This window comes from Columba livia, chromosome 1 (assembly GCF_036013475.1).
Source record: "Columba livia isolate bColLiv1 breed racing homer chromosome 1, bColLiv1.pat.W.v2, whole genome shotgun sequence".
Lineage (NCBI taxonomy): Eukaryota > Metazoa > Chordata > Aves > Columbiformes > Columbidae > Columba > Columba livia.
In genome coordinates this window covers 23971128-23992022 of record NC_088602.1, presented here as the reverse complement: position 1 = coordinate 23992022, position 20895 = coordinate 23971128, and the positions used below count along the sequence as shown (strand labels likewise).

The window sequence follows — 20895 nt, the reverse complement described above, 5'->3', positions numbered from 1 at the left end:
GATCTGGATTCAGTGACTAAGTCATGGAGGCAACTCTGCAGGGCAAGCATGGTTTTCCTGCAAGACATCCTGGCTTGTGGAGTGAAGAGCAGACTTGTGTGGGGTGCATCTTCTGGAGCATATGGGACTTAGCATGTCCAGGGCTGTCTGTCTGCAGGTTGCCTGCAGGACAGCCGTCTGAATGGGAGGCAGGGCAGGCTGGAGGGAGAATATGTCACCTTCTTCTGCACTCTGGAGACTTACTGTTTCAGATCAACTTAGACATATTCAATTAGGTGAGCAACTCGTAGAGGCTTATAGAAGCTATGGGTGTTTTGCTACCTGAAAATCATTCCTTTTTGCATGCACCAGGGCTAGGTTTAGGTATCCAAAATCACAGAGCTGCACCCCAGTTGCCAGCTATCAGCAATGTGGATGTACAGAGAGAGCCCTTGAAGGAGAAGCTGAAGTGAATGAAAACCACCTGTTGTGTGTTTGTACTGCCATAAACTTGTTTTCATTTATGTGGCTGTGCTCAGCAGGAGGTGATATAAGTAGATTATTTCACCCTTCTGTGTCCTTAGTCTCCTTGGCTCCATGTTTCCAATGCCTCGAATAATTTATGCTATGGCAGAAGATGGACTTCTCTTTAAATTTTTGGCTAAAGTCAATGAGAAGAGAAAAACTCCAATAATTGCAACAGTGACATCAGGGGCCATTGCAGGTAAGATCCAAATACTTACATTTATGTGTGAGAAGGATACATAAGCTCATCCGAGGGGCAATTAAGTCTGCCTGACTCTAGCCCACTTATTATTCAGAAGTATTGCACAGGAGGGGTTCCCAGGGCATACCTTGGAGGGGCTGGGTGAGTACGAATAGCTTGTTGTGTGCCTGTCCCTCTTTCTCAGAGCTCATTGCTGATGTCCGCTCCCTGTGTGCTCTGCCGGCCTTAAAAATAATTAACCCCCTGCCAGGTGGCAGCCAGCGGTGCCCCAGCATCCTTGTGGCTGTTGTCCTGGTTTGGCTGAAGACACCATGCTGCCCACAGGCAGCAGTTCAGCAGAAGATGCCAGAGCAGCAGGAGGCCGGCAGATGGCCCCTGTGGCACAGGCGTTTGTTAATCCCTTAGTCAAAGCTGGCAGCTGTCCCATCCTCCCCTTCCCTCTTCCAGGCCCCAGGAATATGGGAATTGGAACTCTCCTGTGGCAAGGATGAGCAGCTTGCCCTTTTCTAACAGCCACCCGCTTCGTCGTGGTGCCCAGCAAAGAGGAGAGCCTTGCTGCTTTCTCTTTACCTTCTGTTGCAAATGCGGGATGAGCCGTCAGTGTAAGAACATGCCATGTTTGGTGAGGAGTTGGTGCTGAGCTGCCACCATGCGCTCTGAGCTCCTGTGAAGCAGCTCAGCTCCTGCTGCTGGGACCCATGGACCCTCCTCACAGCTGCTTCTCTGGCATCTTCCTCTTCAGGTGGCCTTGGGTCCAGACTGGGGAAAAAATAGCCAGATAAAGTAAAGAAAACGCACTTTGAAGTCCCTTCAGGTCTCCTCAGAGTGGTCTGTAGCACCTGTGACCACAGCGCACACGAAGCTGCAGAGGCAGCACTTGCCATCTGAGCGGAAAGGTCGGGTTGGTTGTTGGGCTCCAGGCGATGTGTTGAGGACAGGCTGGGCCAGGCTCAGCTCTGAGAACCCTGCACTCCCATGTGACCAGTGGCGTCACCTGAATGTCTGACGGTGGTGTCTGTCCTCTGCTTACTTGCTTCTCCCTCTGCAGGCTTTTGTACAAAGGTCTGTAGAGCCAGGGGCTGCCTGGTGAGGGTGTATAAGCAGAGTAATCCCTAAGGGATGGCAGCCAGTACCTTTTTTCTGCTAAGCCCCATGACAAGGCGTGCTAACTCAAGATGCCCTCCTTGATGCTTGGTCCCATTGCGTGCACAAGCCTGGTTTCACCCCAGCTGAGCCAAGACACTGGAGTGAGATGTTGCCCATCCTCTGTTCCCTCAGGCTACTTCCAGGAGATAACGGTGGCCTTAGATATGCTGCAGCTGCTCTGGGGGACTCTGTCAATGAGGCTGTGGTTTAAATACCTGCTCATTGCTGGTAGTTGGGTGAACACACCCATGAGAGACAAGCAGACTGGCATTGACTGTAAATGGTTCCTCTGGTTCCAGTGAGTGAGGCTGTGCTGGGACAGCCCGCAAGGCTCAGGGTATTCATGCACCAAGTCTTGTGTCTCCCCATCTCAGGACAGCTCGAGCTCCGCAGCTGGGTCCTGAGCAGTAGTCGCGCATGTGCTGCATCGTTGTTAACTCTCCTGAGTTGTGCATGTTATGCCATGTTATTGATTCTTCTTCCCTCTCTCACCTTCTCCTCCTGCAGCTATTATGGCATTTCTCTTCGACTTGAAAGATCTTGTGGATCTCATGTCTATCGGGACCCTCCTGGCTTACTCCTTAGTGGCAGCCTGCGTATTGGTACTGAGGTATGGATGTAGAAACAGCCTCTCTTACCACACAGACAGAAATCCACACAGCAATCAGATGCCCTTATAGTTTCCATAGACCCAGTAAGAGCATTAACGTCTCCAGCTATAAGCATGTGAAGAACTTGTTTCTTTAAGGTCATGGAGCATTGTGTTAGTTGGATCTGCAAGGGGGTCCTCTGAACATGGTTAACCCTTGGTACATGCCACTCCTGCTGTGGTCATCCCTGAATGCTCTGGGAGATAAGCCAGCCTGTAGGGAGGAGAGATGGGTGGTCCTGGATGCCTGTGTCTTGTCGTCATCACTCTTGTTCCCACTGGGGATACAGTTTCAGGTTGTCTTACTTTTGCAAGGAGATTCAAGATAAAGTCCAGCAGCAGCAAAAAAAGCTGAGCATGTGTTTGTAGGATCAGTGCCTTAGTACCTGTCTTTCAGAAGTGCTGAGCTCCCATATCTTCCCTAACCTAAGCTGAAAATTGAGTATCTTCATTGCTTGGCACCTCATGGACAACAGCACTTTACCCATGAGGACTGTATTTTGAAGATTGTGTTACTGAAAAAATACCTTTATGTGGAATTACTTATTCAAAGTGTGGTGGAGGCTTTTTGCCTGCTCACAGCAAATGCATTGAACTAAGAACTGTCTTGCAGGAGGTGAAGGGCCAGCACTGACCATTGCTCTCTGCCTGTGCTCTCCACCCTGCCCCTTGAAAATTCTTGATGATTTTCCTTGCCCTTCTTACTTGTTCTTTGCTTTCCCAGTCCTCTCTTCTCCATACAGCTGTAAATGGCTTCTTAATTTATTTTTGCGAGTTGCTGTACCCATTGTGTGGCATTTTACCCATCTTGGATTTGCAGAGCTAGCAGCCTGGGCACTGGTTTGACTGCCCTGTTGGCTCCTAATGAAGTAGCAACTGAACTGTTTCCAAAGCTATAAGGTCCTACCACTAATACTCTGCTGTGCCTAGAACCAAGGATTTCACTGCAATTCTCAATTTGCAGTGTTTCACAAATGCCCTCATTGCAAACACATCCCCACAGGAATGATTTTAAGATGTCTTTCAAAATGGCCCTTTCCTTTAGTCAGGATTGTGGCTGAGAGTCACAGGCAAAACCTTCTGTGAAAAAGAACTGAGTCTGGAAGAGCATTTTTTCTTTATGGATGCACATGGTTGTGCATCAGGGCTCTGTTGAATGAGGTGCTGTCCACAAATGGAACAAAGAATTATTGTTCTTTGCTCACTTCTTCCATCTTTATGTGGCAGCAGACGTGCCAGCAGAAGAGGCTGGGATGGAGGAGGATGGGACACCAGGAATGTCGCTGTGGGGTGTGATCAGCAGCTGTCAGGGTGTGATATCTGCTGAGCTCTTAGCTCAACACCTCCATGCCAAAACACAAGAGCTGAACCGCTGCAGATAACCCAACGGCCTGGTTATGACTGTCTGTCCATCCCTCTGCCACTTTATTCCCCAGTCCTCACTGCTATCTCCCCATTATGTTTTGGTGACATGGATGATAAGGTTTTATGCAAGAGAGCGCTGTCCAGTTTAGAACACTGGCATCACCAAGTTGTAGGTGATAATAGCTGACTATATTTGCTCATGTTATGATTACATTATTCCTTGTATTTCACCCTGAAACAGAAGAGTGTAGATGTTCCGTGTGCCTGTTCTGGTGCTGTGGTGATCTGGGGCACAGCTGTGACTGTGTGGTTTTTAAACAAACAGCACCCTGCACCAAACCAATATGCTCTTTGTTTCATTTCCCTTTTCCTAGGTATCAGCCGGAGCAGCCTAATTTGGCATACCAGATGGCTAGGACAACGGAGGAGACTGATAACAACGAGTCTGTGAGCACCAGTGAGTCTCAGGCTGGATTTCTGCCAGAGGAAGAGGAGAAATGTTCCCTCAAAGCCATACTGTGTCCCTCAAATTCAGACCCTTCCAAATTTTCTGGCTCGGTGGTGAACATCTCAACCTTTATCATTGGTAAGCGGTGGGCAGTGAGCCAGCGAGGAGGTCCTTGTACCCACCATGGTGGGAAAGCTTGCCTGCTGGCTGCAATTTGAATGAGCTCTTGTATTGTCCAAAATATCTGAAGATCTACAGATTAAATTTCTGACTTGAAAGGAAATCCACAGATGGAGAGGTGGGTGTGTATAGGGGGAAAGGCATATTCCTTAGAGTTAGCTTTTTCATGTGTTGCTGTTTTGTTTGTTGAGCTTTCAGATTCTGCTTTGCCTGCTTGTGGTTTTGGGGCTTTTTTTCCCTGTTCCTAAAAAGAGAATCAGTAAGCTTTTGGTGTCTCTTCACAGGTTTCCTTATTGTGGGTAGCTGTATCCTCACTGCCCTTGAACCAAGCATTCTGATAAAGGCTGTATGGATTATTGCTGCCATTCTTGTTCTTGTTGTCAGCTTCATTATATGGAAACAGCCTGAAAGCAAAACCAAGCTCTCCTTTAAGGTGAGTGTCCTGGGAGGTGTAGTTTGAAAAGAGCTGTTTGGGAAGGCGTTGGAGGAGGATGTGCATGTTGGCCTGTATCTGAAGGGGGGACTTGGCCAAATGGGCATGCAGAGAACATCGGCGTGATGTGTACTTTATCTTGCAGGGCTGCCAATAGGGCTGATGGTTTGAGCTCTCCAGCTAGGCTGGCTGTAACCTCTCACAATCTGCGCTTAGTGCATAAAGGTGCATCCTACCAGAGTCGAGCTCAGCTTCCAAGTCTGGTTTCCTCTTGGCGTCTAACCTCACATGTCAATGTAGGTGTTTCGCTGTAGAATGCAGCACGGCACAAGTGTTGTGGGAAGGCTCTGTCCAGCAGTGCACCAGGTTCAGCACAGAAAGGACTGAGGGAGTTAACTGAGGGCCTGGAGGAGAGAATCAGGAGGGGGAGCCATGTGTGGTCGGGTCAGAGGCGACAGCAGAGGACTTGGAAGGAAATGTCAATGGTGCTGGTGTCCAGGAGAAGATGGGAGGGCAGAACCTGGTGCAGAGATGTGGCCGGAAGGGAAGGGCAGGACAATGCTTTTGAAAGCAGGTGGTTATTGGATATGGAAGAGACAGAGACCAGAGGAAAAGGGGATGGTTTTCAAGGGCCATGTCAGATATTGGATACAGAAGGAGATAGAACTCAAGAAGTAAGCTTGTGTGTGAAGATCAAAGGAGTACTCACTAAAAGGCCCTAAGAAAGTGCACTTTCATGTCCTGCTTGGTCCCCATCAAGACCAAGGGATGACTCTTGTCTCCTAAACAGCCTTAAGTATGAGGAACTCTGTCATTTTCCTGCCCTGTTCAAGCACACCCTCCTTTCCATATTAAACAAACACTGGGATGTTGGGTCTTTTTCCTCCAGTATAATCCTTCAATCATGTTCTATCATATTGGTTTCAGGCTTTTTCCCCAATTTATTGAATTAGTTCTGGATTCTAATCCCATCCTCCAAACTGCTCTTACTGTAACTGCTCTTCAATAACACTTTTTCAGTAAATTCTCTAATTTTAATTGTTTAATCCAAGCAGAGTTGCCCAGGGTGTAGTGTTTGCAGCTCATCTGGAGGTTATGGTCCCAGAAGTGGAAACAGAAATGTCCAGGAGCAGAAAACTTAGCAGAAAACTGTCATCTAGACTATTTTCTGAACTTATTTCTGAGGAGATTTCTTTACCTTCTACTCAGGGTGTTTTACTTCCCATTTTTCCCCTCAGCCACTGCCCTGTCTGAGAACAACAACAACAACAAAAGACCTGTCACTGCTAAATCTGTAACGGCTGTTTCTTATCTCCTTGTTGTCCTTTAGACATTTACAACCTGACCATGTAGTGATTTTTTTCCAAAGTCTCTCTGGGAATCTATGGCTGACTGGTTTGTTCCCCAGTTGTTTTTCTGTGTTTCTTTTTAATAGGTAATTTGTCTCTCCAGTCTTTAGAGACCTTACCAGTCTACCAAGAGCTCTCGGAGATGGCTACTAATAGTTCAGAGATCACTCTTGTGATCTCTGGGCACATAACTCACCCACCTAGGGAAATTTAATTTGTCCCTACTGACTTGACAAAGCCAAATTTAGAAAAATATTCTTCCGTTTTCTAATTTGTGTGCCCATCCCCTTTCTCTAATGATGTGAACAGCTGCTCACCATGTGTGGTTTTTGTTGGTTTGGTTTGGTTTGTTATTTTTTTGTTTTGTTTTGTTTGTTGGTTGTGTTTTTTTTTTTTTTTGTGAAGATTAAATCAAGAAAGGCCTACGACATTTCAGTCTTGTTTCTTTTTGTAAACCTCATTTTCTCCTAAGGAGTGAGGTTCACTTTCCTCTTGGTTTCACCATATTCACAAACCTTTCTATTGTTACAATTTGTCCTTTCTGATTTTGTCTGTACATGCCTGTGCTATTTTCTTCATATTCTGATTTTTGCATTTTGGCTTTACTGTCTCATTCTTCTTTGTGTCTTCAGATCATTAAGGCATTCTAGGTACAACTGCACTTGTCTCTTACAATATTTCCTGTTTTTCTTCTGCTCTGGGATAATTTGCTCTCTATTTCTTAATTAGCTTGGTACATGCTGGATGAAGTTGCTCAGGTCCCTCCTCTGATGTTTTCCTTACTATCTTCTGTGTTCAGTAGGTGCCTGTCATGATGCAGTCCTTGGTTTTCCTTCTTTCCCCCACAAGTATTTAGTAGTACTGTTAAAATTTGCCTCTTGCCTCCTTCTGGGCCACAAAACAAGGACAAGCATTCTTAAAATGTGTGAATGACATCATTCACATTGCTCTCCCATGGTGGACTGATGTCCTGCATTTTGGTCTAACGTTGCCTTTTCTCAGACCTGGCAGCTGAAGAGCTGTTAACAGCCATTGCTGCCCATTTACAAGGGATGTGATGTTCTTCCCTGCCCATTGATCTGCCCTGTGGATGCCATGTATCCTTCTTTCTTTTTCAGGTACCTCTTTTGCCTCTTCTTCCTGTTGTGAGTATTTTTGTGAATGTTTACCTCATGATGCAGCTAGACATAGGCACATGGATACGGTTTGCAGTCTGGATGCTCATAGGTGAGTTTGAGAGAGTAAAAAAAAGTTGTCTTCAAAATTACTAGATTTTGTTAACAACACATTTATTTCCAGAGAGAGATTCTGCACTCTCATCATCCTTGGGCAACCTCGGTGACTTAACTGAAGCCATTTAGGCAATGTGTCTCAAGCCTTGTTTTAAATTCAAGGGTGATGAAGCCTTTGTGAGGACAGAACAACAACCCATGAACATCTTATGTGTCTTGTTACCAACAAGAGACTGTACAGCATTTCTCATTGGCTGGCCTTGAACTGCAGTCCAGGTGGTGGGGTTTCTGCTTCTGGAGCTGAAGGAGCTGATCTGCATCCCAAGATGCTCCTAATAGCCACATGGAGAAGGCTGAATTGCCTGAAATGCCCAGGAGATTTGTTATGATGAAAACAAGTAAGATTAACATCAGTTTCAGATATATTTTCTGAGATGGAGGCTGTAGGCAAACAATAGGAGAGAGAAAGCTCTCTGCAGAATGAACTACAGTGAACTCACTGGAAAGAATGTAAAGTTTGTTCTATAATCAGTCCCTCATTTGGGGCCTGGATAGATTGTCTTTTAAAGACTGATGTCTGTATTAATGTTATTTTTTCCTGAGGAAAGTAGTGGCTGTCTGCTAGAAGCTAGCTATCAGGATAGCCGGACTTACCCCTGGTGTAACCTGTGTTGGTCAGTCTGAGGTTTCTCTTTCCTAACGGTGCCCTCTCCCCTTGGCTTCCACAGGATTTGTCATCTATTTTACCTATGGAATATGGCACAGCGTGGAAGCCACCTACGCGGCCTCAGCGGATGCGGAAAGAAACACGGATGCTGGTTCGGACAGCTGTAAATGACATCGTGTTTGGCTTACGGGCAACTGGGGAATGGCTGCGGAGAAGGAAGCTTTGCGGTGGGGGTCCTGGGCCAGGTTACCTTTGGTTAATCAGTAATGCAGGAATAAGGAAGCGTAATGCGGGACTCCCCAGCCCTGTTGCTGCAGCTTGCGGTTTGCTTAGCACAGTTTAAAGGGATCACAAGGAAAAAAAGCCACACCTTTGGCATACTCCCAGCAACACTGTCAGCTACTCTAGGGCTATGCGCTTACCTTCCTCCTTCTCCTGTCTGTTGTTTTTTTTCCCCAGCGTATAGAAAGAAAACTGCTTCTGTGTGCCAGTTAACCTTAAATGCTGCTATGAAACCAGGCCTCACAAAGGTCTTTCTTTCGGTAGCTCCAGGAATTACCTCCCCACAGACACTCTACCTGATTATAGATGGAGCAGATTTGTCATGCTTAGCCCAGGTCTGTCCTTCACCCGACGTGAGCTGTACCCCACGTGTACGCACAAAAAAAAGGCTCTCGCCAAACACCAGCTTTCACCTGGTTAGGAAAGCACCTCCAAGACCTGCATTGTTCAGAGTATCAGGTCTCATAGTTTTTGTTGTTTGTTTGTTGTTTTTTTTTTTTTAAACTATGTATTCATATGCTTTAAAGCTCAGCGCTGCTGTGGAATGTTGGGAGGGTTTGTTGTTGCTGCTTGTCGGGTGAATGGTCATTTGCCAGCGCACAGGTAAGACCAGCAGATGTTTCTGCTGGCTCAGCAGAGGGATTCCCAGGTTTAGCCATAGAACTATTTGATGCAAGTACTTGAATGGCTTGAAAAGAATGGGTGTCTCCAAAGAGCCGTCCTACCTCTTTGCCTCAGAAATCACCAATGGTGTGGCTGCAATGGTGGAGCACAAGAGAGCCCAGCTCTGACAACAAGAGGGGACCCTATTTTCCTCTCCCCACATCAGTTTTGTGTGCCAGCTGTGTGTGGTGGTAGCAAAGGATTTGGCCGTGACACCTTGGTTTGGTGTCAGTGGGTGGAGAGTGTTTGTGCCCCAGGAAGGGGAAGCACAGGAACATCCTCAGTGGCTTGAACTTCACTGGTGAGCAGTTCTGGTGTCTGGCCCCTGCCCAGGGGAGGGTGTGGGAGTGCACAGGGGCTCCTCAGTCCCAGTGGTCCCAGTGCAATGTGCAGCCCAGAAAACACCTCTAAGATCAAGGGTCCAGCTTGCGAAGAGGAGCTTTCCATTTGAGGCTGGAGATCGTTTCCAGAACCTGGCCATCGTGAAAGGTGAGAAATTTGGAATTGAGCCCAGGGTCTGTGTTTGGTTGGCAATGCCTTGGTTTTGCTGTAGGATTATTATTTTTTTTTTTAATTCTCTCTAATAGCTTTCCCCAGCCAAAAGAACGCTACCCTAAAAAAAGGCTTGTTAAAGCATCAGGAAGGTGGGCCATGCCCGTGTAGTGCCACTGATTTAAATTCATGCTTCAGCTTGTACCGATAACCAAATCGTAGAATAACAGAGTAGTTTGGGTTGGAAGGGACCTTCAAAGGTCATCTAGTCCAAACCCCTGCCATGGGCAGGGACATCTTCAACTAGATCAGGTTGCTCAAAGCCCCATCCAGCCTGACCTTAAACACCTCCAGGGATGGGGCATCCCAAATATATACTGCAGAAATCCCTTCTCCCAGCCTGAGTGGATGCTCATTGTCCTAGGTGTCCTCCACCATACTGCCTCTGGACACCGGGTGATCTTTAGTCTGTTTATCAGCATGTCTCTCACTGACAAAGGGACAGGCTCTTGTCCCAGTCGTTCAGTTGGACAACTGAAGAACAGACCCCTGCATGATTTGATCAGGGTCTCACTGGGCATCTAGTGCAGCAGAAAGGGGAACCAGACCATCTCCTGGATTACACAGCCGGACTGTGAACCATCTCTCACAGGTTTACAGAGAAACCTTATAGCCTTTCTGCTCACTGAGGAGTTTTAATCTTGGCCTCCTTCTAGTAAACTGGGAGACACTTCTTGCCAGGGTTGGAATTGGAGGGAGTGAAGGCAACATGTGCGTTGTGTTCTGGGCGCATTTCGGGGTGTGTTTTGAGTGGAGTTTCCGCACAGGATGAAATTAAACGCTGCTCCAGCCAACGGGTCCTAACCATCTGCCTTTGCTCTTCGTGTGGATACAAAGTCTTACTTAAGCAGGACGAGAAGAATATCAAAAGCCGCTAGGTTGAGGTCTGTTTTGTTTAAACACAGGCAGTGTTTAAACAGCTCTACACACTCTGTAGTCTCCCAAAAAGCACTGAATATGTGGTGGAAAGGGGAGAAGATTGTACATTGTACCAAAAGTGTAAGGATGTTTTTCCCTACCTTGGGTACCAGCTTCTGAGCAAATTAGACATTCAGCAATGACCATTTGGGGGTGAATTCTGACTGGAAGTGTATTTCCAAAGAAAATTATTTGAAAATTATTTAAAAATATGCAGATTTCTTGCTGTAAGTATTTTTTTTATATATATATAAATGTTAACTTATTTTTGTTGTCTACTTAGGGATCTGTTCTGGTATTTATATTTCTTAACTTCATTTCAGCTTTTGTGGCATATAATAGCAGCACGTAGAAGAAGGGAAGGTCTTGATGGGGGTCAGTTTTCTTCAGTTGCCTTTTCCCTGAGAAGGTTCATAGGAACACCTTTCTGTGTCACCAGATTTGGTATTTACATGTGCCGTTACCTGTAGCAGCCCCAGCACCACCTGCTGCAAATTTGCTAGTGGAGACGGGGATCTTTAGCCCCATCTCTCACTTCTCCATCGTGACTTCTTCAGCCCATCGGTTCCCTGGTTGTGGGTGCTGCCATCTCTCTTGTGTGTTGCTGCTCACCAGATACGAGGAGGTGAAGGGACCCTACAGCCTTGTGCAGTGACAGGGCAGTGTAGGTGTCTCCCTGGCTCTCTGTCTACCTGCTTCCCCTGTGTCCAGCTGGACCTGGGGACCTCCTGGCCTCCTCGTTGTGTAACTTGACTCAGAGAGTGGACCGGTCGGTGAGCAGGTGATGAGTTCAGCACAGCTGCGTGCTCCTGCCTCAGCCCCATCCCCTCCTGGCTGCATCCACCGCTTGCTCGTACATTTTGTAAACTGAAAGGCAAAATTTAACTGCTATTTTTTGGGTTTTTTTTAACATCTCCTCTGCCTCACTGCTGATGTGTGCATGTAACATAGATCAAGCCAGATATCTTTAAAGCAACTGCTGCTATAACCTTGTCATTGTGGATGATATACCTTCATTAATTTGAGCTTTTCTTTGTAAATAGTTCAGTTGTTATTTTATTAGAAGAATATTTTGTACAGATGCAGAGCATTTTGCTGTATGAAGAGGTGGGAATGGAGAAGCGATGACTGCTTGGTGCGAGAATAGATCCTTTTGTGCCAGAGCTGAGAGGTGTGATAGAAGTGGCCTGCCTGGTCTTTCAGGGCAGGCTCTGGCCCAAAGGGCTGACCTTGTTTTGGTGTGTTTGGTTGCTCCCAGTCTCCTCGGCTGAGAGGAGCCTCCGGGGAAGCTGTTGGAAGGCTCCTACTGGCTGCTGGTGCCTGGAGGGTGGCAGTGCCAAGGCTGCAGCGTGTAGTTATATAGCAGATCTGGATATGTAGCCAGCCATCCTTTTTCAGTGGAAAATTATTGTTAAAACAGCTTTAAAAAAATAATAATTTGTTTGTGAAAAAATAACTAGCTTTTGCTTATTTGCTTACAGCTTTCATTCTTTTCTCACTGAAAATCATTACCGGATGGGTTTAGGCTTCATCTCGCCCTTTTCCTATCCCTTGGGGTGGAGTTTGCTGCTGGTTTGGGCAGCGTGTGCCTGTGCTGGGTGTCAGACAGCTATGTGTCATGGGGGGCTGTGGGGCTGCCCCCTGTCCTGTCTGGGCATGGCAGGGCTGGGATGTGCTGCAGGCAGAGTGCCGCTGGTTCGGCGCTGCTGGTGCTTGGTGGCTGCCGGGGGCCACGCCGATGGAAGCACCACTGGTGCCGATGCCATGCGTTCCTGTTTGCTGCCAGGGTTTTGGAAGGGTGAGGTTGTAGCTGGCAGCACTTGCCGTGGGCACTTTCTCCCTTCTTCTGTCCCATATTGGAAACAAGCTCCTATTCGTAATGCGCAGAGGGTGCCCGTCACTGCCTGCTGCCTCTGTTCCTGCTAACTCAGCGACCAGAAAGCAATACAGTGTTATGTTTATTATTGTAAAATCTGCTTGTTTCTTTAGTGATTGCATTTTGTACACTAATGAATTCCAGTGGGATTTCTTAAACTCCTCACCCCCAGAAAGCCGCATACACGTGAGCATTGCTGTCATCTGCCTGAATGAATGAAGGGTGGCATGCAGGTATCACAGTATGTTTGGGATTGGAAGGGACCTCAAAAGATCATCTAGTCCAATCCCCCTGCTGGAGCAGGAACGCCTAGGTGAGGTCGCACAGGAACATGTCCAGGCGGGTTTTGAATGTCTCCAGAGAAGGAGACTCCACAACCTCCCTGGGCAGCCTGTTCCAGTGTCTGTCACCCTTACCGAGTAGAAGTTTTTTCTCAAATTTAAGTGGAACCTCTTGTTTTTCAGCTTGATCCAAGCTGGATCAAGGTCCAGCAAGCTGGAGGGGCTTGCTCTGAAGAGGAGGAGGAGGAGGAGGAGGGGTGCTGGTTTTCATGCAGGAGGCTCCACTGCAGTCCCACCCCTCCATGTGCCTCAACACCCTCCCATTTGGAAAGAAGCCTTTTCCATCCGGCAGAAAAAGCATCTCCCTTCCTAAACCCATGGATAACCTTGTGGCACCCGCTGGGCTTGACTTTACAGGGAGGTTCTGTTTCTTCCTTTCCCATACCAAAAAATTGCATTTGTTGTTCAAGGCTAAACCTATACATACACACTGCCCTTGCAGCCACCTCCCCTGTCCCAAAAGTGAGCTGAGGGCAAAGCTGCCGCACCAGTGCCATCGGTTGCTCTGCCCACTGCCACTCACCTCATGGTTTATCATTCATTTCCCACCCCAGTGGCAATGCCACTCCCACAGCCCCTCCCGGGCTGCCTTACGCCCTACATTACAGTTGCAGGTGGGGTCCCATGGGGTCTCTGACACCCGTCTGGAAACCAGATGATCCAGGAACGTCTCTGCCAGCGAGAGCCAGACCTCGGTTTTTCTCAGGGTATTTGCTCCTGGCTCACGCTCAGAGACGTGAGGTTCATCTGAGACCTGGCAGGCTCCAGCCAGTGAGAGGCACCTCTCCCGCTCAATGCCTTGCAGGGCAGTGGTTTTGGCAGTCACTTATGTTTTTGGGATCACAATGGGAAGCAAAGGGTTCCCCAGCAGGACACTGTGGCTTCCAGCTGCGCTGGGCCGGGAGCAAGGAGCAGGAGGAGACGCTGGCAGCCTGGAGACGGCGTGTGCTGGCAAACCTGGTGTGAGTTCGGGTCATGTCAGTAAAGGGATTTTTACTGGCCAAAGCCATGGAAGAGTCTGTATATTTTTATTTTTTAATTATTAAGCAAAATGTAAATAGCTTTCTGTTGTCTAACGGTCTATTTTCCTAATGATTTCTCAGAATTTCTTACAGGCGTGATAAATAGTTTTAATGCTTGTTCTGCAAATAAATCTATTTTTTATCTTTTTTTACCTTTGTTTTGATTTTTGTTTTGTGTTTTTACCATGTTCATGTAGCGATTTAAGCCTTAAGTTTTAAAATGTGAACCATGCCCTCCAGAGCACAGCGCGGGTGTGCAGCTAATTTTTATCCTGGCGACACTGTAAATACTTCTCCCCTGAATGATGCTTTTGGAAATTGGAAATTCACTTGCAATTATGTGGTACAGCATTAAAACCTTTTTCTTGATATCTCAATAAATGATGCCTATTGTTTACCCTCATTTGCAAGCCTGCCTCTGTTTTCCAGCTTGTTCCAGTGTCTGCTGGCTGTCCCAAGCTCTGCAGGAGATCGCTTGCTTTGGGAGCTGCTGGTGTTAACTCTGCCCCAGTCTTTGGAGTTTGTTGAGATGGGTGGGATAATAACATGATTTGAGGAATTTGCTGCGGGCTGGGGTCTGTGCCCAGTGCTGAGCAGCTTGTTGCTGCTGACACTGTGGTGAGTCTCTCTCCGTCTTGTACCAGTTCAGGTATTAGGTGGGACTCGGTGAGCCTGCAAAGTTAGCCTAAAATTTACCCAGGTGGTGTAAATTTTGCTGGCTTTGCGAAATTTGTCTCAGGAAACGAGGGCTGTGTAATGAACGAGGGGTTGTGCTGGTGGGGTTCTGCAGGGCAGGGTCTGCAGGACAACCCAGAGACCACTGGGCAGGAGGAGCCTCAGCCCCTGCCACCCCTGCATCATTGGCAGCCTGGTTGTGTGTCCTGCCATAAATGAGGCAGCGGCCCCACGGACACTGTGATCCTCCTCTCAATCCTGGCCCTTCCCATGGCTTGGTCTGTGCTGTGTGAGCCAGGCACCTGGTGGGAAATCTTTCTAATTGTGCACATTCCTGAGGTGGGACGTGCCCTGGGCCGCTTTTTAATCCTTGTGGCGCAGCCTGAGGAGCTGCGTGCCCTCAGTGGGAGGGCAGGGCCAGGGGAGAGGGTGTTGAAACGTGGGTGACCAGCCTGTTACAGAGCGTGCTTGTTTCCTGCCGTGCCCGAACATCCAGCAGAAATGTTCCCCTTACCATGTGCTGAAGTGTGACACCTTAACAAAAACATTGCAGACCACGATCCCTGGTCTCCTGGGAACCACAGCCATGTGGGAAGCACCCTTAGAAAATGAATCCATGGGATTTTTATCTAATTTATAGCATGTGGACCATAGTGAGGTAACCCAACTGACAAGCCCCAGTGCCAGGGGGCTAAGTGGCTGTCTAGCTTCAGTCTTTACTGTAATGGGGTGACACTTCAATGGGGTTTTGCTTTGTTTTTCATTTATTCTAGTTTCTGTGTGCACAGACATACAGAAAACACTGCAGGACACACTGGTTTGTATGCATTGGCCCATGTGTGTGCTGGCACATGTATTTATTATCAGGAATATATTACACTTATCTGTACATCATAACTGAAATAATACAAACTCTTCCTGTAATCATTAGCCACATAGTAAATGGGACTACAGAACTCCTGCTGTGTGGGAAACTGTACAGAGGCTCCTCAGCGTGTCCATGGGACACAACCACCATCAGTGCAGAGACGTAAAATACCTGATTTTGCACTTGACAGTTTTTCCTTCCCCCTGCCCCCGCTGCCCACCACCACCACCAAAAGTCTTCGCGGTTGTGCATCTGCCAAGATAACCTCTCTGTGCCACCAGCTGCGGGAGGTGCCGTCCCAAGGGGGCTGAATGGAGCTTTCCTGCAGAAAAACGGAGTTTTCCAGCAGCTCTCTGTGCCCCTGCTCGCTGCTGACTCTCCTGCTGTCCCTGGGCTGTTACCCACTCCCAGTGGGACCCCCTTCAGAGCAACTGTAGGCTGGTTTTATTGCCGCTGCAGCTTCTGCCTTGAATAAAGATTAACCAAATCGAACATCTCCTTTTCAAAGACACCAGGGCAATAAAACCCAGCTCAGTGCTGGCTGCATTCCCTCTGCTGGGAAAGGGCACCCTACCCAGCAAAACAGGAAAGCCCCAGCAGTGGCCATGGCGCTTGGGAAGTCTACAGCCCCACAAAAGCAAAAGCTTCCCGTTGCTCATCTTTGAGCAGGGATGGCCAGGGAGCAGGGACTAGAGATGTGGCCCCCACAACGCTGTGAATGCCAAGCTCACCATGCACCATCGCAGCTGCCTGGTGAGAACCAGGGTCACCGGCTTGGCCATGCACTCAGGTCTCCATCCCCCTTCACACCTGCTCCAACACGCAGAGACAAGGAGGGATAGGACAGAGGAAGAGCAGGAAAAAGGAATGACCTTTTTTTGGGGGAAAAAGTCTGTGTTTCTGGGCTTGCACCAGAAGGAACCACCCTTCACATCCCCACAGGGATGGGTTGCTGGGTCCCTTCTGGTCAGGCAAAACTTCCTGCAGATTCGCTAGCGATTGGGCAGACCCCAGGGGCCATGCCAAGGAAGAATCCTGTGAAAGGCAGGATTGGGAGGCAAAAATTAGACGAGAAAGGATTGGCAATGATACCAAATAATGGTGGAGCTGGGATTGGTCCCAGTTTTCCCACCGTAAAAGCCCCACTCCCAATTCACTGCTGGAAGCATCTCTTGTATATGAGTTTACACCAACAAAGTGATAAGGAAAGTACCAATAATAGAGGGAAAGAACAAATAAATTAAAAAAGGACAGGCTCAGCCACCTCATCCCAGGCCAGTAACAGGCTCTAGTGTGTTTAGCATGGAAAAGTTTAGATCAGTGTGACAGTAACAACTCTGGTTGTATCATATGATCCATTTTTAAAAAGGTATAAAGGAGGACCCTAGAAACCACCAAGTCAGCCTGACTAATCCGGTGGCCTATGATGTTGATTGTTGGTGTATGATTGTTGGTGGATAAGGGATGAGCAACTGATACCATGTACCTGGACTTCTGTAAGGCCTTTGATACAGTCCCACACCACATCCTTGTCACTAAATTGGAGAGAAATGGGTTTAATGGGTCGCCACATCCAAAGAGTTGCAGTCAAGGGCTCAATGTCCAAAAAGAGATTAGCAGCAAGTGGTATCTTTCAGTGGTCTGTTTTGGGACCAGTGCAGTTCAGTATCTTCAGCAATGACATAGTGGGATTGAGTGCACCCTCGGCAAGTTTGTGGGTGACACCAAACCAAACCAAACCAAACGGTGCAGTCAACAAGCATGAGTTATAGGATGCCATCCAGAGGGACTTGGACAAGCTTGAGAAGTGGCCCCATGCAAACCTCATGAGGTTCAACAAGGCCAAGTGCAAGGTCCTGCACATCGTCTGAGGCAACCCCTGGTATCAATACAGGCTGGGAGATGAAGGGGTTGAAAGCAGCCCTGCCGAGAAGGACTTGGGGGTACTGGTGGATGAAACTGGACATGAGCCGGCAATGTGCACTTGCAGCCCAGAAAGCAAATTGTATCCTGAGCTGCATCAAAAGGAGCGTGGCCAGCAGGTCAAGGGAGGTGATTCTGCCCCTCTGCTGTGCACTGGTGAGACCCCAACTGCAGTACTGTGTCCAGCTCTGCGGCCCCCAGTGCAAGGAAGACATGGACCTGTCAGAGTGGATCCAGAGAAGGGACACAAAAATGGTCAAAGGGCTGGAACACCTCTCCTATGGAGAGAGGCTGAGTTGGGGTTGTTCATCCTGGACAAGGCTCCAGGTAGACCTTATTGTGTCTTTTCAGTATTAAAAGGGGTCTATAAGAAAGCTGGAGAGGGGATTTTTACAAGGGCATTTAGTGATAGGACTAGGGGTAATGGCTTTAAACTGAAAGACGGTAGATTTAGATTAGATATAAGGAAGAAATTCTTCACCATGAGGGTGGTGAGGCACTGGAACAGGCTGCCCAGAGAAGCTGTGGGTGCCCCATCCCTGGGAGTGTTCAAGGTCAGGTTGGATGGAGCTTTGATCTATTGAAAGATGACCCTGCCCATGACAGTGGTGTTTGGACTAGGTGACCTTTGAAGGTCCCTTCCAACCCAAACTATTCTATCACCCTATGACCTCGTTGTATCAGAATTATATGGGCAGACTGCAACATGACAATGCAGTAGGCATTGCAGATATTGGCACATTTAGCAAGCATGAAAGTGATTAAAATTGTACTTGGCAAGGAGAAGCTTTGTATGCATGTATCCTACTTTCAGGTTGTACTTGCTGGACAGGCTAAAATCTAGTAATGCATTTCAACAGTAGCAGTTGGTGTGGCATGATCTATTCTAACAAGTTGCTCAATTTACTCAGTATCACATTACCATGCAAAGCTGCTACAAAAATAAATGTCTCTAAAAAGGAGAAAGAAATAACTTTTTTTTTCTTTAACTGTTGTGGAACAGGCCACAGGTGCTTTGATGGTGATTGATGCTGTATCTAAGCTGCAGTCTGTGAATTCTGAGCAGTTCCCAGGAAAGCTGAAGCATGGCTCCCATTTGAGCAGCACGTCAGGGCTCAGCAATCCCACCTCTGCCCAAGCAGGGTGTCCTGGTGCCACCAAACACCCGGGTAGAGAGCTGCCCTCCCTGCAGCGCTCCTGCACCCTGGGAGTTTGCTGCACGTAACATCACCATACCCCGGTGCTCAGAGGAGGAATGTACACAAGGTCTTTGCCTCCAGCTAGATAGGAAAGCATCCCATAGATCTATTTTACTTTTAAAAATTATACTCGGGGATATGACTTTTCTTGTCAGCAGTGCCCATGAGGGCCCGGCAGCCCCTTCTGCTCCTCGGCCTCGCCACCCCTTTGGATAGCGATCACCACAAGCCTGGGTGCATTTTTTTGCTTGTAGATAGAGAAGTTAAAGGTAGTTTACCCACTCTTTTCCATGAGTCTTAAAAGTGCTCTGTAACTTTGGGTAAGCTTTAGCAGTGTGAAATAATATATATATGTGTGGAAGGAAAGAAATTCTGACCTCATTTGTATGCATGTAGTCCACTGTACTCTATTTGGTGTTTCAGATGGGAGGAGGCTGGAGCCGCGGCGGGTGCCCCATATCTCATCCTAGTACTGGAAACCTCTTGGCCAGCAAAAGTCAAGGATGAACAACTCATTTTCTCCTTCTTGCTCACGGGACTTGAAATAAATCAAAATTGACAGGAACCTACATCCAGAGATTTTGATTGTATCCAAACCAGGACAAGGTAAAACAAGATTAAGATCTAATTAGGATTTAAAGACACTAGATTTGAAACATGTTAACCAGTAACCTCTACCAATTTTGGTAAAACCCTTGGGTTTCTCATCTCTAGCCTACCTCCACTTACAATATCGATGCTGAGAGTTAAAAAGCAGTGAATGGTATGCGTATCCTATCTGGTGTTCAATGCAAAGGTGATGGTTTCGAAGGCAGTACTGTCTCAGAATTTCAAAGTCGCTGGTGTTCACGTTACATAGAGTACCACTTGGTGGTCATTTGGAAGGCGCTTCTACTTCTGTGTAACTTTCTTCTAGGTTGGGTATAAATATTCCTGGGAGGCTAAACAGAAATGCGTTTTGTTTAGATACGAGTCTTAGGCACGAGTTAGAAAACTGCTGACTGTAATGAAAATATATCAGCAATTAGTAGTATCCAATAATATAAAAAATGCAATTCAGAACATCTTCAACTACATATATATGTGTGTGCATCTATATATAGTATAAAGGTACAATACGTACATGTATATAAACACAAACACATATACAGAAATATTCACAACTTGAACTGTATGTGTAACTAACCTGAAATACTGCAGCAAAAGTTCATTCTAATGAACCATTAATATAGTATTTTCCAACTTTTGGCTCTAACCATAGTTAAAATGTCAGCACATCAAACTAAATGTTTTGCTATCCTATCTTTCTGCTGTCCTAGGTTTTGCTATCTTTTTTGCTAGCCTAATCAACATGTCAGAACCAAGAGCTCCTTTATGGGGACTATAAGAGTGCCCTGCCTAGTATAAAGCTATGCAGCTACCGAGCATGCTTGCAGCCACGAGCCCTGGGTGCCTGTTGATGGTAATACTGCCTTGGATGGTAACATATAGCAGATTGGAAATGCATAAAAGGCAGGGGACCTTCAGCACGCAGGCACCAAATCATCGCCGCAAGGTTCTGACTTTTGCTGGAGAAGTGTTCCCTGATGAGCAGCGATAAAAAGAAGTGGAGGATGTGGGTGGGAGTTTCACTGGGCTCACGGCATCTCCCTCCTGCAGCTTCCAGAGGAGTTCTTCATTAGTCCTGCTCAGCTTCTTCTTCTCCTCCACTTCTTTCTCAACATACTCTTGAAGATTAGCATTTTCCTCTGACAATTGCCTGGAGAGGGAAGCAGGACAACACGTCAGGTGCGCCAGTATGAAGATGATGGCATTAATGCAGAAAGCACTAAACAAGAGACAGGACCACTAGCACCTCCCCCCATCCCATCCCATCCCATCCCATCCCATCCCATCCCATCCCATCCCATCCCACGAAGAAGGCAAGGGACTTCAGAGATAACCCAGCATGGCCTGCCCCAGCAATGGCACCCCTGCAGCTAACCAATAAGCAGCACAAAGTGCAGGTGGGCTCCTTGAATTCTGCATTCTCCCCGGCTTCAATGCCTGGCTCTAGCCACTTTTTCTCTGTGGTGTTTTACAGCCTAGAGGTGCATGCAACACTGCCTCATTTTTTTCCAGAACAGCACAGGAGCTCAAGAAGTCCTCAGAGGGGAATAGTCCTGTCTGATTCAGGCTGAAAATCCAAAGTACCAACTCCGTGGACAGCTGTAACTCTCACCCTTGTTTCTCAACCCTGCCATCAAAGCTGTGCCATGCATGAGAAAGCATTTGTGGCATGCAGAGCAAAAGCAAAGATGTGAGAGAGAGAGCAATTGCATCCCTGACTCTTCCAACCAGCAGCTACTGCATGCAAAGGGAAAGGAGAGTGTGCTCTCCACGCTCCCTGTTTCAGCTGATG

General features: G+C 47.4%; 2 protein-coding genes across 9 annotated transcripts in view; one reads left to right on the top strand and one right to left on the bottom strand.

Moving 5' to 3' along the window:
* Positions 1–14232, top strand: part of SLC7A1 (solute carrier family 7 member 1) — a 47917-nt gene extending 33685 nt beyond the window's left edge. For both annotated transcript variants that reach the window (XM_065050982.1, XM_021286191.2), the window contains exons 7-12: positions 564–703; positions 2360–2462; positions 4241–4452; positions 4779–4927; positions 7395–7503; positions 8237–14232. In XM_065050982.1, the coding sequence (XP_064907054.1) occupies positions 564–703; positions 2360–2462; positions 4241–4452; positions 4779–4927; positions 7395–7503; positions 8237–8346 (823 nt within the window). In that variant the 3' untranslated portion in view covers positions 8347–14232. The remainder of the gene's footprint in view (positions 1–563; positions 704–2359; positions 2463–4240; positions 4453–4778; positions 4928–7394; positions 7504–8236) is intronic.
* A 1090-nt stretch (positions 14233–15322) lies between these two features.
* Positions 15323–20895, bottom strand: part of MTUS2 (microtubule associated scaffold protein 2) — a 304448-nt gene continuing 298875 nt past the window's right edge. For all 7 annotated transcript variants that reach the window (XM_065050968.1, XM_065050921.1, XM_065050932.1 and 4 more), the window contains one exon: positions 15323–20253. In XM_065050968.1, coding sequence (XP_064907040.1) covers positions 20037–20253 — 217 coding nt within the window. In that variant the 3' untranslated portion in view covers positions 15323–20036. The remainder of the gene's footprint in view (positions 20254–20895) is intronic.